The following is a 13,443-nucleotide window of genomic DNA, read 5'->3' on the forward strand; positions in this document are numbered from 1 at the left end:
AGCTGGTGAGTTTTTGCTCAAACCAGATGAGCCCACGCTCAAGCTGGTGACCTTGGGGTCTCGAACCTGGGTCCTCTGCATCCCAGTCCAAAGCTCTATCCACTGCACCACTGCCTGGTCAGGCCAAAAAATGTTTAATTGTATGTAATGTTATAATTGTCAAAACTTAGAAAATCTTTCCAAATCAGATTTAACAAAAACGAAAATTATGGCACACCAATTTTGATAGTTAATTTTATGTTCAAATAGACCAAACATTATTCCAGGTGTTTCTGTGAAGGTATTTTTGATGAGATTAGTACTTAAATTAGTAGACTCTGAGTAAAGCCAATTACCCTCCATAATGTGAGTGGGCTTCACATCTCTCTCTCTCTCTCTCTCTCTCTCTCTCTCTCACACACACACACACACACACACACACACACACACACACAGCCTTTTAGTTCTATTTTTCATGAGAACTCTGATTAAATAACCAATATATATATATATATATATATATATATTTTTTTTTTTTTTTTTTCATTTTTCTGAAGCTGGAAACAGGGAGAGACAGTCTGACAGACTCCCGCATGCGCCCGACCGGGATCCACCTGGCACGCCCACCAGGGGCGACGCTCTGCCCACCAGGGGGTGATGCTCTGCCCATCCTGGGGGTCGCCATGTTGCGACCAGAGCCACTCTAGCGCCTGAGGCAGAGGCCACAGAGCCATCCCCAGCGCCCGGGCCATCTTTGCTCCAATGGAGCCTTGGCTGCGGGAGGGGAAGAGAGAGACAGAGAGGAAAGCGCGGCGGAAGGGTGGAGAAGCAAATGGGCGCTTCTCCTGTGTGCCCTGGCCGGGAATCGAACCCGGGTCCTCCACACGCTAGGCCGACGCTCTACCGCTGAGCCAACCGGCCAGGGCCCAATATATATTTTTAAAAAGCTACCCAATCTTTAAAACATGTTTTCAAAGAATGTGTAATGATGTGAGAGATTACAATATAACATTAATTATAAGAAAAAGTATAATTCTAATTTTCTGGTTTTGTTTAAAAGTATAGAAATGTATGTTTATATTCCCATACATATACCTATGTATGTGTGTGTATACCTGTGTGTGACCAAATGACAGACAAGCAATGGAGTACAATTAGAATAGTGTTTCTCTATGGGCAGTAGGAATAGAGTAATTCTTGAATTCCTAGATTTCTAAATATCCTCACATTAACATAAATTACTTACCTAAGCAAGAAAAAAGTTATAATTAACAATCACATATGAAGGCAGAATATATGTAAACATTAAATGTACTTAGTTGAAAATGTGCAAGCAAGCTACATTCAGAACTTAAGACTACATATTCTCTTTGGATTTAAAAGTTCAAATTTAGAGTTAACTGTGGTTAACTAAAAACATCTTTGAATTAACAGGTACTTTTTCAAAACTGAAAAGTATTTTGGTAGTCTACTTAAAAAAAAATTTAGCCCACTTGAAACTGTGTAATACTGTTTTTTAAAGCTTTTTAAAGCCTCAAGATTGGTCTGTTTTCTCTATCTGGCAAATAGTCTGGCTTTTGCAAGTTGGCCTTAAAAATAAATTTGCCATTTAACTTTAAAAATATGTAACTACATCATGTAATGCTGAGAACTCTGGACCCTGAAAATATGCAACTAGGTGTTAAGTTCATCACTTAAAAAAGACACTTGACAAAAAATACAGACTAAAAAAAAGTTTTAAATATATATTATGTAGGCTCTGAAGGTCTAATGTATGAACATTTAAACACTAATGTACCAAAGTAGCAACAATCTGAGCTTTCACTCCATTAGCTTTTAATTATTAAGTAATTCCCACAGTTGCTATTCTTTAGTGTGCATTTTGACTTGCACAAATATAAGTTAATCTATCATTTTAGTAAATGATGCGTTAACATAGCTATTTCAATGCACAATTTAAGTATTATATATTCTAAGTATTATAATTTAAATATGGCTCTGGTCCACAATAATTTCCCAATGATAGTTTAGCTCTGTAATGAATCAACTAACAATATATTTTCAAGCTTAAACAATATGCAGCCAGTATTATCCTCAGTAACCAACTGCTTTTAGAATTTTAACTATAAAAATAAAATATATACTATATAGTAAACATACATTTTAGTCTATAATAACTGGTACATTAAAGTTCCATGGTTCATTTCTTAGTTCTATTTGCAATAGATGAGTCAAAGATCTCTTCCTTGCTATCAATATTTCCCAAACTACTTTAATTTCCTGTGTTGACATATTATGCCTCAGTCACCCATTCACTTACTTAAATAGTTGTGTAATTTGTATTTTCCATTAAACTGTCCTTTTGGTACTGGTTCCATGCATTAATATGTCCAGAGAATGAATTAGTTGTTCGTTTGCATAGTCTCTCTTCTTTTAAGCTCTAAAGTTTGCCCCTCTTAGTAGCTCTTAGTTGCCTCAATCTGAGAATCCTCAATTCTGGAGATAAATTCATGTCCCATCACTCCATATTATGTGACTTGTACATTTCAGTTCTGTCCTACTTTAGTCTATCTTCCCTCATACAGCAGACCTTCATCCACTGGATTCTTCTCAAATTCTGCTGCATCTTTCTTGAAGTAACCAGGTATTAAGTTTTAAATTTTGCTCTTTTTAAAAAGTGTTATTTACTGATTTCAGTGAGAGAGGGAGAGGGTGAGACAGACAGGAACATAGATCTGCTGTCTGTGCCCCGATCAGAAATTGATCCAGCACCTCTGCACTTCAGAACGATGCTCTAACCAACTGAGCTAAAATTTTGCTCTAAGAAATAAGAAGTTTAGACTAGATAATTACTAAGTTCTTTCATTTTTTAAAACTCTGTGATCCAAATCCAAGCTACCTTACCTGTGAGATCAGTCCCTTCTGGGAATATGAGAAGTTGAAGTGGTTCATGTATATCACAAAAATAATCAATCATGTCTTCAAAATGGCTCTTATCATCCTTCCATTTCCTATTAATGAAGATGTAGGCAGCAGCCTGCATAGCCCAACCTAGGATCAATTTAACAAGCAGTTATATACAATTTTATTGCCAATATCCATATTATTGTATATAATATTTCAGTTTTTTTGTTTAACTATGAGTGATTTACTATCATAATAAGAATTTCATATTTCTTAAATTCAGCACAAATCTTGGGTTAAATAACACATATACCAGAGAATACTCTTAAAGAAGTTTGTTAAATTCTTGGGTTTACAAAATTCTCAAAATCCATTTTCAAGTCAAACCTAGTTATTAAAATATTAAAGAAAAAGACTTCTCTAGTATTTATTAGTAACTCATCCCAAGTTTTAACAATCCTACGTAAACAGACAATTTAACCAAGCTACCTACGACGACTATGTGTCAGGCTTACATGCATACAGGCACACCTTATTATTTATTTATTTATTTATTTATTTATTTATTTATTTATTTATTGGTGACAGAGAGATAGACAGATAAGGACAGACAGACAGGAAGGGAGAAAGATGACAAGCATCAATTCTTCGTTGTGGCACCTTAGTTGTTCATTGATTGCTTTCTCGTATGTGCCTTGACCAGGGGGCTACAGCAGACCAAGTGACCCCTTGCTCGAGCCAGTGACCCTGGGATCAAGCCGGTGAGCTGTGCTCAAACCAGATGAGCCCACACTCGAGCCAGCAACCTCAGGGTTTTGAACCTGGGTCCTCTGCATCTCAGTCCGATGCTCACTGAGCCACTACCTGGACAGGCTATAGGCACACTTTAATATTCCCCTTCTGTACTACTCAATCTCTAAATTCAACTGCTATTTTCAATGTTAGCCACTTCTTTAGGTTTTATTTAAAAGGGAAAATGTGCAATGGCTATAAACACGTTAATCAGAGTATACACTGTGATCATGTTCCCTTTCCCTAGGGCAAATCAACCTAGTCACCAAAGAGGTGGCCCTAAAAGAGCCATGTTTTATCCAACCAACCATCCCACCCTGGCAAGAAATGACTAGAACTACTGTGGTAAACATCTAACTTAATTCAGTTAATCCAAAGTCTATTCAATAGGCTATGGAGCATGAAATGCTTGGCCCAAACACAGTTAACTATCTTAGCCAATTACATGTTCTCAGAAATTTTACCTGGGACCATGGAAATAAAACGTTGGTATCTATATAAATGCAAATGGATGGACAAAAAAGCAGGTAACAGAACTGCTAGCAGCTGAGGCAAGATAAAAATAGTGTACTACCGTGAAAGCCTAAAGGTAATCTTGCAGCTGAGGTACCTAAAGCTAATATTGATTCAGAACAAAAGACAGTTTTAGTCTTCACAAGCACTGGCCAGGTTTCAGAACCACCTCTTAGGCATCCATCTCCCTGAATACACTGTGTATCTTTATAATATACTTATACTATTTCAGTCAGTGGTTTTCAACTGTAGGTCTGCAGACCGATGCTGGTCTATGAAAGAGTTAACCACCCACCCTGATGTTGTATGAAGATAATATTCTTCATACATGAAATGTATGGCAGTCCACAGACTGGAGGTTAAAAAACACTAAAATGGACTTGAATGATAGTTCCTTGCAAACAAAGAACACAACTAAAACAATAGCTATTTACCATCATTTGGTAAATACAGTAGTATCTGAGATTATATAAAAGTATTAAATAATTTCTTAATTATTAAAAAAACTCTATAACTTTATTTAGTTTGAATAAGTCCAAACTAGAATACTGTATTCTACAAATATAAATAAACATATATCAAAGAATCTATTCTTAGCATAGATCTTGCTGTTATGCACCCAGTATACTGCCAGTGATATCTACCCGTACTGGACTTGAGCCTACATCTGACCCTCACACACGTCTCTCTTCTTCACTCAAGCACACCTAGGCCAGCAATTCACTGTTATCAGGCCACGTAGCTCTGAAGTGAGACTGCCTGGGTTAGAATCATAACTCCATCACAAACCAGCTGTTCATCCTTAAGTGTTGTCCCCCATTGACTCCAAATGTAAGAATTAGCAAATGCTGTAACATAACAGTATTTTTCTCAGAGAGGCTATTATAAAAAGTAAATAAGATTATTTAAATAATAGTGATTGTTATTATGATTAAGAAGTTCCAATAATACAAAAAATAGTATATCAAGTAACATATAAATATGTATAACAAAGTTTCTATTCACAACAGCAAAATAAAAATGTTTAAAAAAACACGTCTGTAGACACAACATGAAGACAACTACTAATGCTAAGATATACAATATTTCTGAACTCAATCCACATACCAATGATCTTCAAATTTATAATTTATCAGTTTCATGTAATTAAAATAAAAATTCCAGACACGAGGGTACGTGAGAATTTGGCTAATTGATCCTAAAGATTATGTGTAATACTAAAGAGGTGAGAATAGCCAAGATAATTTTTAAATATTTTATTTATCTTTTTAAGATTTTATTTACTGATTTTAGAGAGGAGAGAGAGAGAAGTGAAAAAAGAATGGGAAGCATCAACTCATAGTAGTTGCTTCTCATATGTGCCTTGACCAGGCAAGCCTGGAGTTTCCAACCAGTGACCTCAACATTCCAGGTCGATGCTTTATCCACTCACTGCACCACCACAGGTCATGCCAAAGATAATTTTAAAATAGAAGAATAGTAGGAAAGATTCATGCCATTAAACATATTCATTAAATGTATTATGAGGCAATAATCAGAACAGTATACCTGCAAAAACAGACACAAAAAGAATGCCAGACCTAGAAAAAGGCCCTTGAATATATAAGAAACATATAGTATAATGATAGATTTCAAATCAGAGAGTAAAAAGTAAGTTGGTTGGTTTTTTGGGATTTTTTTTACATTTTTATTGAGATATAATAGTAAACTATGTAGATACTAAGTATGTAGGTGTTAAGCTTAATAAATTGTTCCATATATCTGTGTGGCCACAATCCAGATTAAAACCTTTCCAGCATTCCAGAATGCTCCCCTGTGCTCTTCTGCCAATCAATATCACCCCCAAAACCCATCAAAGGCAACCATTATCCTGACTTCTTTCACCATAAATCATGAAAATGAAAGCACACAGCACATATCCTTTTGTCATTGGCTCAGTATTGTGTCAGTGAGACTCATCCATGCTATCTATATGTTCAGCAGTATTTCCTTCTTTGCATTGCTGTGTAATAGTCAATTACATGAGTATATCACAACTTATTTATACTTCTGATGGAGAGATTTATTGGATATTAGAAATAAAGTTAATACAGATATTTTCATAACAGTCTTCTATTGAACATAAGCACTCACTTCTGTAGAGTGAATACTCAGGAGTAGAACGACTGCATCATAGAATTTCCACATGTCCAGCAGTAGTACACATTTTCCAAAGTGACTGTACTAATTGTCACTCCCACTAGCAATGTATGAGAATTCTAATTGCTCTATCGATAGCCTCACCGACACTAGGTCTTATGAGTCCTGTTCATTTTAGCCATTCTGATTCAGGTATAGTAGTTTTAATTTGCATTTCCCTTATGAGTAATGATGTTGAGAACCTTTTCATATGCAAATTGGCCATCTGGATATCTTCTTTTTGAAGTGCCTCTTCAAACATTTTGCCCATTTTTAATGGAATTGTCTTTTATTAAACTAGTAGGATACAAAGTTCTTCATCAGATAAATACACACACAGGAAATATATATATAATTCTAGTTTCATATATATATATCAAATATCTTCAATCTGTAGCTTGTATTTTTTTCCCTTCATGGTATCTTGTTATGAACCTAACATGCAGTATCAATGAAACCTAAATTATAAACCTTTTCCATTGTGCTGGGTGCTTTTCATGCCTTGTTTAAGACATCTTTGCCTACTCCAAATCATAAGGAGATCATGCCACATATTCTTCTAGAAGCTCTACTGTTTTAACTTATACTTTTTAGTTTATCATCAACTCACATTAATTTTTGTATATTGTATGAGGCAGATAAAGGTCCTTGTTTTCCATATGGATATTCAACTAACAAGTACCATTTATAAGATCAAGAGATCATAATTTAAATAAGATATTACATTACACAATAAATGAAAACATCACTGTAAAAAATGTCAAATACAAAAGTATGTAGACTAAAACATGAAAATACTCACTTATGACTATGGCCTTCAACCCTAAGCCACCACTCATAATCTTTTGTAATAACAGTTAAAAATTTGATATGAATAGTTCCATATTTTAAAAGCTCATTATATATGATGGGTGTTTTTTAAAAAACACATTGAATTATACCTTTATAATGTTTTACTATTTGATTTTTTTAAAACTTTACATATCTATAAATATAGATATATTTCATTTTTTAATATCTGAATTGAATTCATTCTCTAATTGTGCCTTTCAAACTCATTTTGTGTTTCATTCCCAAACCATTAATGGTTGATAGTTTTGTAAATTACTAGAAAGATGATCACACATAGTTATGGCAATGCCACAATACTGAAAAACTTTCCAACTACTCTAGTTCTGTCCTTTCAGTGGATGAGTAACAGTTTGCTAACTGGCACTGTTATATAAACCATATTTTAAGAAGCACTGTTACATAATATACATATACCATGATCTAGTATCCTATTATCATCTAGGATATATCCAACCTGAGAGTCTAGCTCTGGCTTTACTGGAAAAGTTTACTCCATTCACATTTATTAGAACTCTTTTTATCTTTTCCTGATATCTTTTGTTTCCTACTTGTCATATTTCTTTAGTGTTTCTTTCCCACCTCTCTCCACTTCTATCCCCTTCTGCTTTTCATTAAAATTACGTTTTCTGTGCTCCCTTCTTCTGGCATGCAGAGGTCAGTGAACTATGGACCAAATCCAGCACTCTATCTTTGGCCCATAGTTAAGATGAATATTTTGTAGTATGTCAAAGTTACATGAAATTCAAATTTCATTGTTTTTGGACCAAGTTTGATTAAAACTCAGCCAGATTCATTTGTTTATGTGTATCAGCTCAGGCTGCTTCGGTGCTGCAGTGGCCAAGTGGGATGCGTGCAGAGACAGTACTGCCTGCGAGGCCTGAAGGAGGTGCTCCTTAGCCCTTGACAGAAAGTCTGCTGACCTCTACTCCAGTGGTTTGAAAACAGGATACCCTATTCTGTTCTTTTAATAGTAACTCTTAAAATTTTTTCACCTTTCCACTTTTGACATTTAAACTTATATAATTCTATGAACATTAAGCTAATATATGATCTTCCTCAAACAAAATGTTTTCCTCTTGTCCTGCTTCCAAGTTTTACAGAAATATTCAATAGTTCCCCCAAACTACTATTATTATTAACACATTCCTTATGCTTCCTAGAAACATTTTTAATTATTTAGACTCAACTCTCTAAGTTTGTTGGCTTCTTTGCTTATCATTTCTTGCATCCTATGTCCTTCTATTAGTACTCCTAGAGTAATGTCTTTCCAAAAATGTTTGAGTCTTTGCATTCCTGAAATGTATTTTGTTCTGTTTTGGAGGCTACTAAAGCTACAAACAGAATTCAAGGTTTCCAAATTGTTTTCCCCTCAGAATTTCAAAGCTATTTCCCCACCATTTTCTATAATCAAATACAACTCATAAAGAGGCTGATAACGACTTGATTTTCCTCTGGGAGCTTTAATGGTCTTCCCTTTAACCATGGCTGTATGAACTTTCACCAGTTTGAGTAGGGGTAGAGAATCTGTTCATTAATTTTGCTCAGCAATTGGCACTTTTGTTCCAGTGTGTCTTTCATTAACACTGGAAATATTCCTTCCATTATTTAACATATATACAATATTTTCTTCTCTTCATTCTCTCAACCTTCCTGTCTGGAGCTTGTTAGATGTTAAAACTTCTGGCTTTGTCCTCTCATACTTTTTACCTCCTTTTATTTTACATTGTGTTCAAGGAAAATCCCTTGACTTGATCATCCAACTCACTAAGGTGAACTTCAGCTATGGATGGTTACTAATTGAGCTTATTTCAGCAATCATCTGTTTAATTTTCAAGATTTACAATTGGCTCTTTTTCATAGCAGCCAAAATTTATGGAAAAATAGCAAAAAAAATGTTATATCACAAATACAACAATACTAATATTAAGTAAAAAATAATTTTAATAAAAAATATTTATTGAATGATTACTATGTGCCTGATACTATCCTAAGCATTTTTCACTAATTCAATTTATTCTCAAGACAACCTTATGAATTAGGTAAAATCATTATTCCTATTTTATATATTAAGAAACTGAGGCACATTTAGATTCAAAGAACTAGCAAATAGTAAAACCAGGTTTCAAATGTAGGCAGTCTGGCTCCAAAGCTGATTTTTTTTTCAAGAGAGGGAAGGAGAGAAAAGATACAACAACTTGTTGTTCCATTTTTTTACTCATTCATTGGTTGAGTCTTTTATGTGCTCTGACCGAGGATGGAACCTGCAACCTTGACGTATTGAAGATCACACTAACCAACTGAGCAACCTGGCCAGGGCTTCCAAAACTGATGTTTTTAACCAGTGTACTAAACAGCCTCTCTGCAATATATACTTGACTCTCTCTAAGGATGTTTATTAGTTAAACATAGTTTAAATTCTCAGAGAATTATCTCTCAGAGAATAGACTTTGCATTTTATAGTGCTATACTTTGCATTTTATAGTGCTATACTATCTTTAAAGCAGTGCCTTTTCCTCTAATGTTAGTTCTGAATTGTCTTATTTGTCAGTGATGTTCTACACTGTATAATAATGCAGGTAGACTGTACAATACTGCAAGTAGACTGTGCTTCTCCATTCCCGGTGAGAAGATCTGTTGCTCCTTGGGGAGGGAGCACAAGACCTGTGCCATAAAACTTTCCAAATGTATCTGTATATTTCAGAACTCTCAGAAAGGGAAGCGAAATGGCTGACTCAGCCCCTTGGAACTCCTTTGAAGATATGATCATTCTCCTCCGTGTGCCTTTGCCTTGTCACATTCCATTTATACATCACTGATGCTTTTGAATTTTTACTGCCTTTAGCTTAAACATTTCTTTCCCTTTCATAAAAATCACAGGAACACCTTGTGAGGTTTCTTTTCCCCATTTCATTGCCATCAAAATGTATTTTATTTGTGTTTAAAGCAACACCCAGATTTCTCTTAACATTCTTAAAATCCTCAAATGTACATTTTTACGATTTATTTCATACGCCCATGAGCTAATACATGACAGTAAAACTGGCCGTGTCATTTGAAACGAGGCTATCTGACATCTCTTCTCCACACTTTCCCGCCGCAGGCCATGCCGTCTACACTCTAATGCTCTGAGGCAGGGCTGGGAGTCTGGCAGGGGACAGACTGCCTCTGTGCATGGCTGCATGGTACTGCTCCCACTATCTTCTCTCTAAAACCCACCCCCATATCAGCACTGCCTTCCCAGAGCACACAGGAGGAAGCCTGAGCACGCTCTACTGTTCACATCTATTCCATAATTTTAGAACCTCATTTTCCTTGGCCTAAATTCTCTTAAGTTTTAGAGGTGGCTAGGGGGAAAAAACCTATTTACTTAAGTGTATTTTTAACATTTATTCTTCCTTTAAAAAAAAGGAAGCCATTTTCACCATTTTAATCCTTTTTTGTTATAGTGTAGATGGATATAATTAAGGAAATCATAAAATATCTACATTCTTCACCTAGTGCTGTTAAAACTGAATTTCAAAGATAAATTAATCTGATTTATTGCTGTTGTCCACATATAGATTAACTCATTGTAGAATCTACTACGAGACTGTGAATGCAACACCAGAAACAAAGAGCAATGTGGAAGACACAAGCTGTTCTTGTTCGTGTATTTTCAGTCCTGAATACTGGGTGTGGCTGCAACCAAGGAAATGCTACACACAGACCTCTACTAAATGAAAATGAGTGATAATATTAACAGATATAAATTTTACATAAACTCGTTTCAGAACAATCATGATCAAATACTACATTTACTGAATATATAGAACAAAAATTACACAAATAAATCTAGAATAAGTAGTTACATTTCCCAGAATTTTAACCTTTGCCAGGGTACTATATAAATGCTATACAAAGTCAGGGAAGCTCTATCTTTTTTTAACTCACATTTTAAATTAAGCAATGTTCTCTACATCCCTCTTCTAAGATGATTAACTTCCATGAAGGATCTGGTTTTTAAAAACATTAAGAGGAGGCAGACAATTAATTTAATGCCTTTTTCCTGCAATAATCCTATTGCAGTATGCCTGTAGTATTATGTTTCAATGTGACTATGCTGAAAATACAAGACAGAAATCAAAATATAAAATATGAGCAGAAAATTAAGTAACATTCTAAAGTAAATTTAATTCTAAAGATAACCTCAAACTTGAAAAACCACATACTAGAGAAAAATGGGTAAAACCACTCTTACCGTAAATTTTACTAAGCTCCAGAGATCATATGTACCTGCAGACAGTAAGAAGTCTGGCTTTACATTGAAAAAACACCTACTTATTGGTAGATTTTAGTTGACAAGAGGAGGCTTCTTGGTTATAATTGAAATTTTGAGGTTCAAACTATTGTGGGACCAAAACCAACCTTTCATACTGTGTTGATCTGCCACTTAATCAAATTTCTAGATGCACTGCCATCTGAGATATCTCTTATTCCTGTCATACAGTTGATTCCTAAATTAAGTATATTACTAGCTCTGTACAATGAGAGGGCCAATAACAACTAGCATGTGGTAAGCAGATGTCCACATTCTAGTTCCCAAAACTCTGAATATGTTACTTGGCAAATCAGCTAAATTTAAGATAGGGAGATTATCCTGATAGGCCCAACATAATCACAAGGGTCCTTAAAAGTGGGAGAGGGGCCCTGGCCGGCTGGCTCAGCGGTAGAGCATCAGCCTGGCGTGCGGGGGACCTGGGTTCGATTCCTGGCCAGGGCACATAGGAGAAGTGCCCATTTGCTTCTCCACACCCCCCCTCCTTCCTCTCTGTCTCTCTCTTCCCCTCCCGCAGCCAAGGCTCCATTGGAGCAAAGATGGCCCGGGTGCTGGGGATGGCTCCTTTGCCTCTGCCCCAGGCGCTAGAGTGGCTCTGGTCGCAACAGAGCGATGCCCCAGAGGGGCAGAGCATCGCCCCCTGGTGGGCAGAGCGTCGCCCCTGGTGGGCGTGCCGGGTGGATCCCGGTCGGGTGCATGCGGGAGTCTGTCTGACTGTCTCTCCCCATTTTCAGCTTCAGAAAAATACAAAAAAAAAGTGGAAGAGGGAGGCAGAAAAAGACTCAGTGTCAAAGTATGTAATGTGCAAAGGACTTAACTGGTCCTTGCTGGTTTTGAAGATGGAGGAAGGGAGTCAAGAGCCATGGGATGTGGGCATCCATTAGAAGCTGGAAAAGTCAAGGAAACAGATTCTATACAGACCCTATGGAGAGAATCCAGTCCTGCCCATGCCTTGATTTTAGTCCAATGCGACCCACATCAGAATTCTGAGCTCCAGCACTGTTGGACAATAAATGTGTGCTAAGCCACTCCATTCACAGTATAAGCAGTAATAGGAAAAGTGATACAGAGTATAATCAGAGCCTATAGTTACTAGTAGTATTTTTTTCTCTTTCTTTTTTTGCTAGCAGTTGATAGTATCACTTTCATTGTTGCTTTAAATTTTATTTTTGGATTCAATATTTCAAAACTTTAATTTGCATTATACTAATTAACAGTAATTTTTCATCTTATTTTTTAATTTTCGACTGATATATAATATTATATTACTTTCAGTTGTACAGCATAGTGATTTGATATTTATACAACTTACAATGTTGTCGCCTCGATAAGTCCAATACCCACCTAATGCCACACAGTTATTACAATATTATTAATTATATTCCCTATATCAGGGGTCGGGAACCTATGGCTCGCGAGCCAGATGTGGCTCTTTTGATGGCTGCATCTGGCTCGCAGACAAATCTTTAATAAAAAAAATAACAACATTAAAAATATAAAACATTCTCATGTATTACAATCCATTCATTTCCTACCGCTCCTGTTCATAGATGCAGGTGGCTGGAGCCAATCACAGCTGTCCTCCAGGACACCACCAAATTTTTATCGGATAATGCGTAATGTACACAGGTCATTGTATGGCTCTCATGGAATTACATTTTATATAAAATATGTGGCGTTCATGGCTCTCTCAGCCAAAAAGTTTCCTGACTCCTGCCCTATATGCTGTACTTTACATCCCTGTGACTGTTTTTACAACTGCCAATGTGTACTTCTTAATCCCTGCAGCTTTTACACCTATCCTCCATCCCCTTCCATCTGACAACCATCAGTTTGGTGTGCCCGAGTTTGTTTCTGTATTGCTTGTTTATTTTTTAGATTTCACATATATTTTCATTACTATAGCCTTT

The 13,443-nt window shown here is 36.0% G+C and overlaps 1 protein-coding gene across 5 annotated transcripts in view; it reads right to left on the reverse strand.

Annotated features, from left to right (window-relative positions):
• The window catches only part of LCLAT1 (lysocardiolipin acyltransferase 1), a 162,703-nt gene that overhangs the window by 66,471 nt on the left and 82,789 nt on the right, over nt 1–13,443 (reverse strand). For all 5 annotated transcript variants that reach the window (XM_066378594.1, XM_066378590.1, XM_066378592.1 and 2 more), the window contains one exon: nt 2,884–3,030. In XM_066378594.1, the coding sequence (XP_066234691.1) occupies nt 2,884–3,030 (147 nt within the window). The remainder of the gene's footprint in view (nt 1–2,883; nt 3,031–13,443) is intronic.

This window comes from Saccopteryx leptura, chromosome 3, assembly GCF_036850995.1.
Source record: "Saccopteryx leptura isolate mSacLep1 chromosome 3, mSacLep1_pri_phased_curated, whole genome shotgun sequence".
Taxonomy (NCBI): domain Eukaryota; kingdom Metazoa; phylum Chordata; class Mammalia; order Chiroptera; family Emballonuridae; genus Saccopteryx; species Saccopteryx leptura.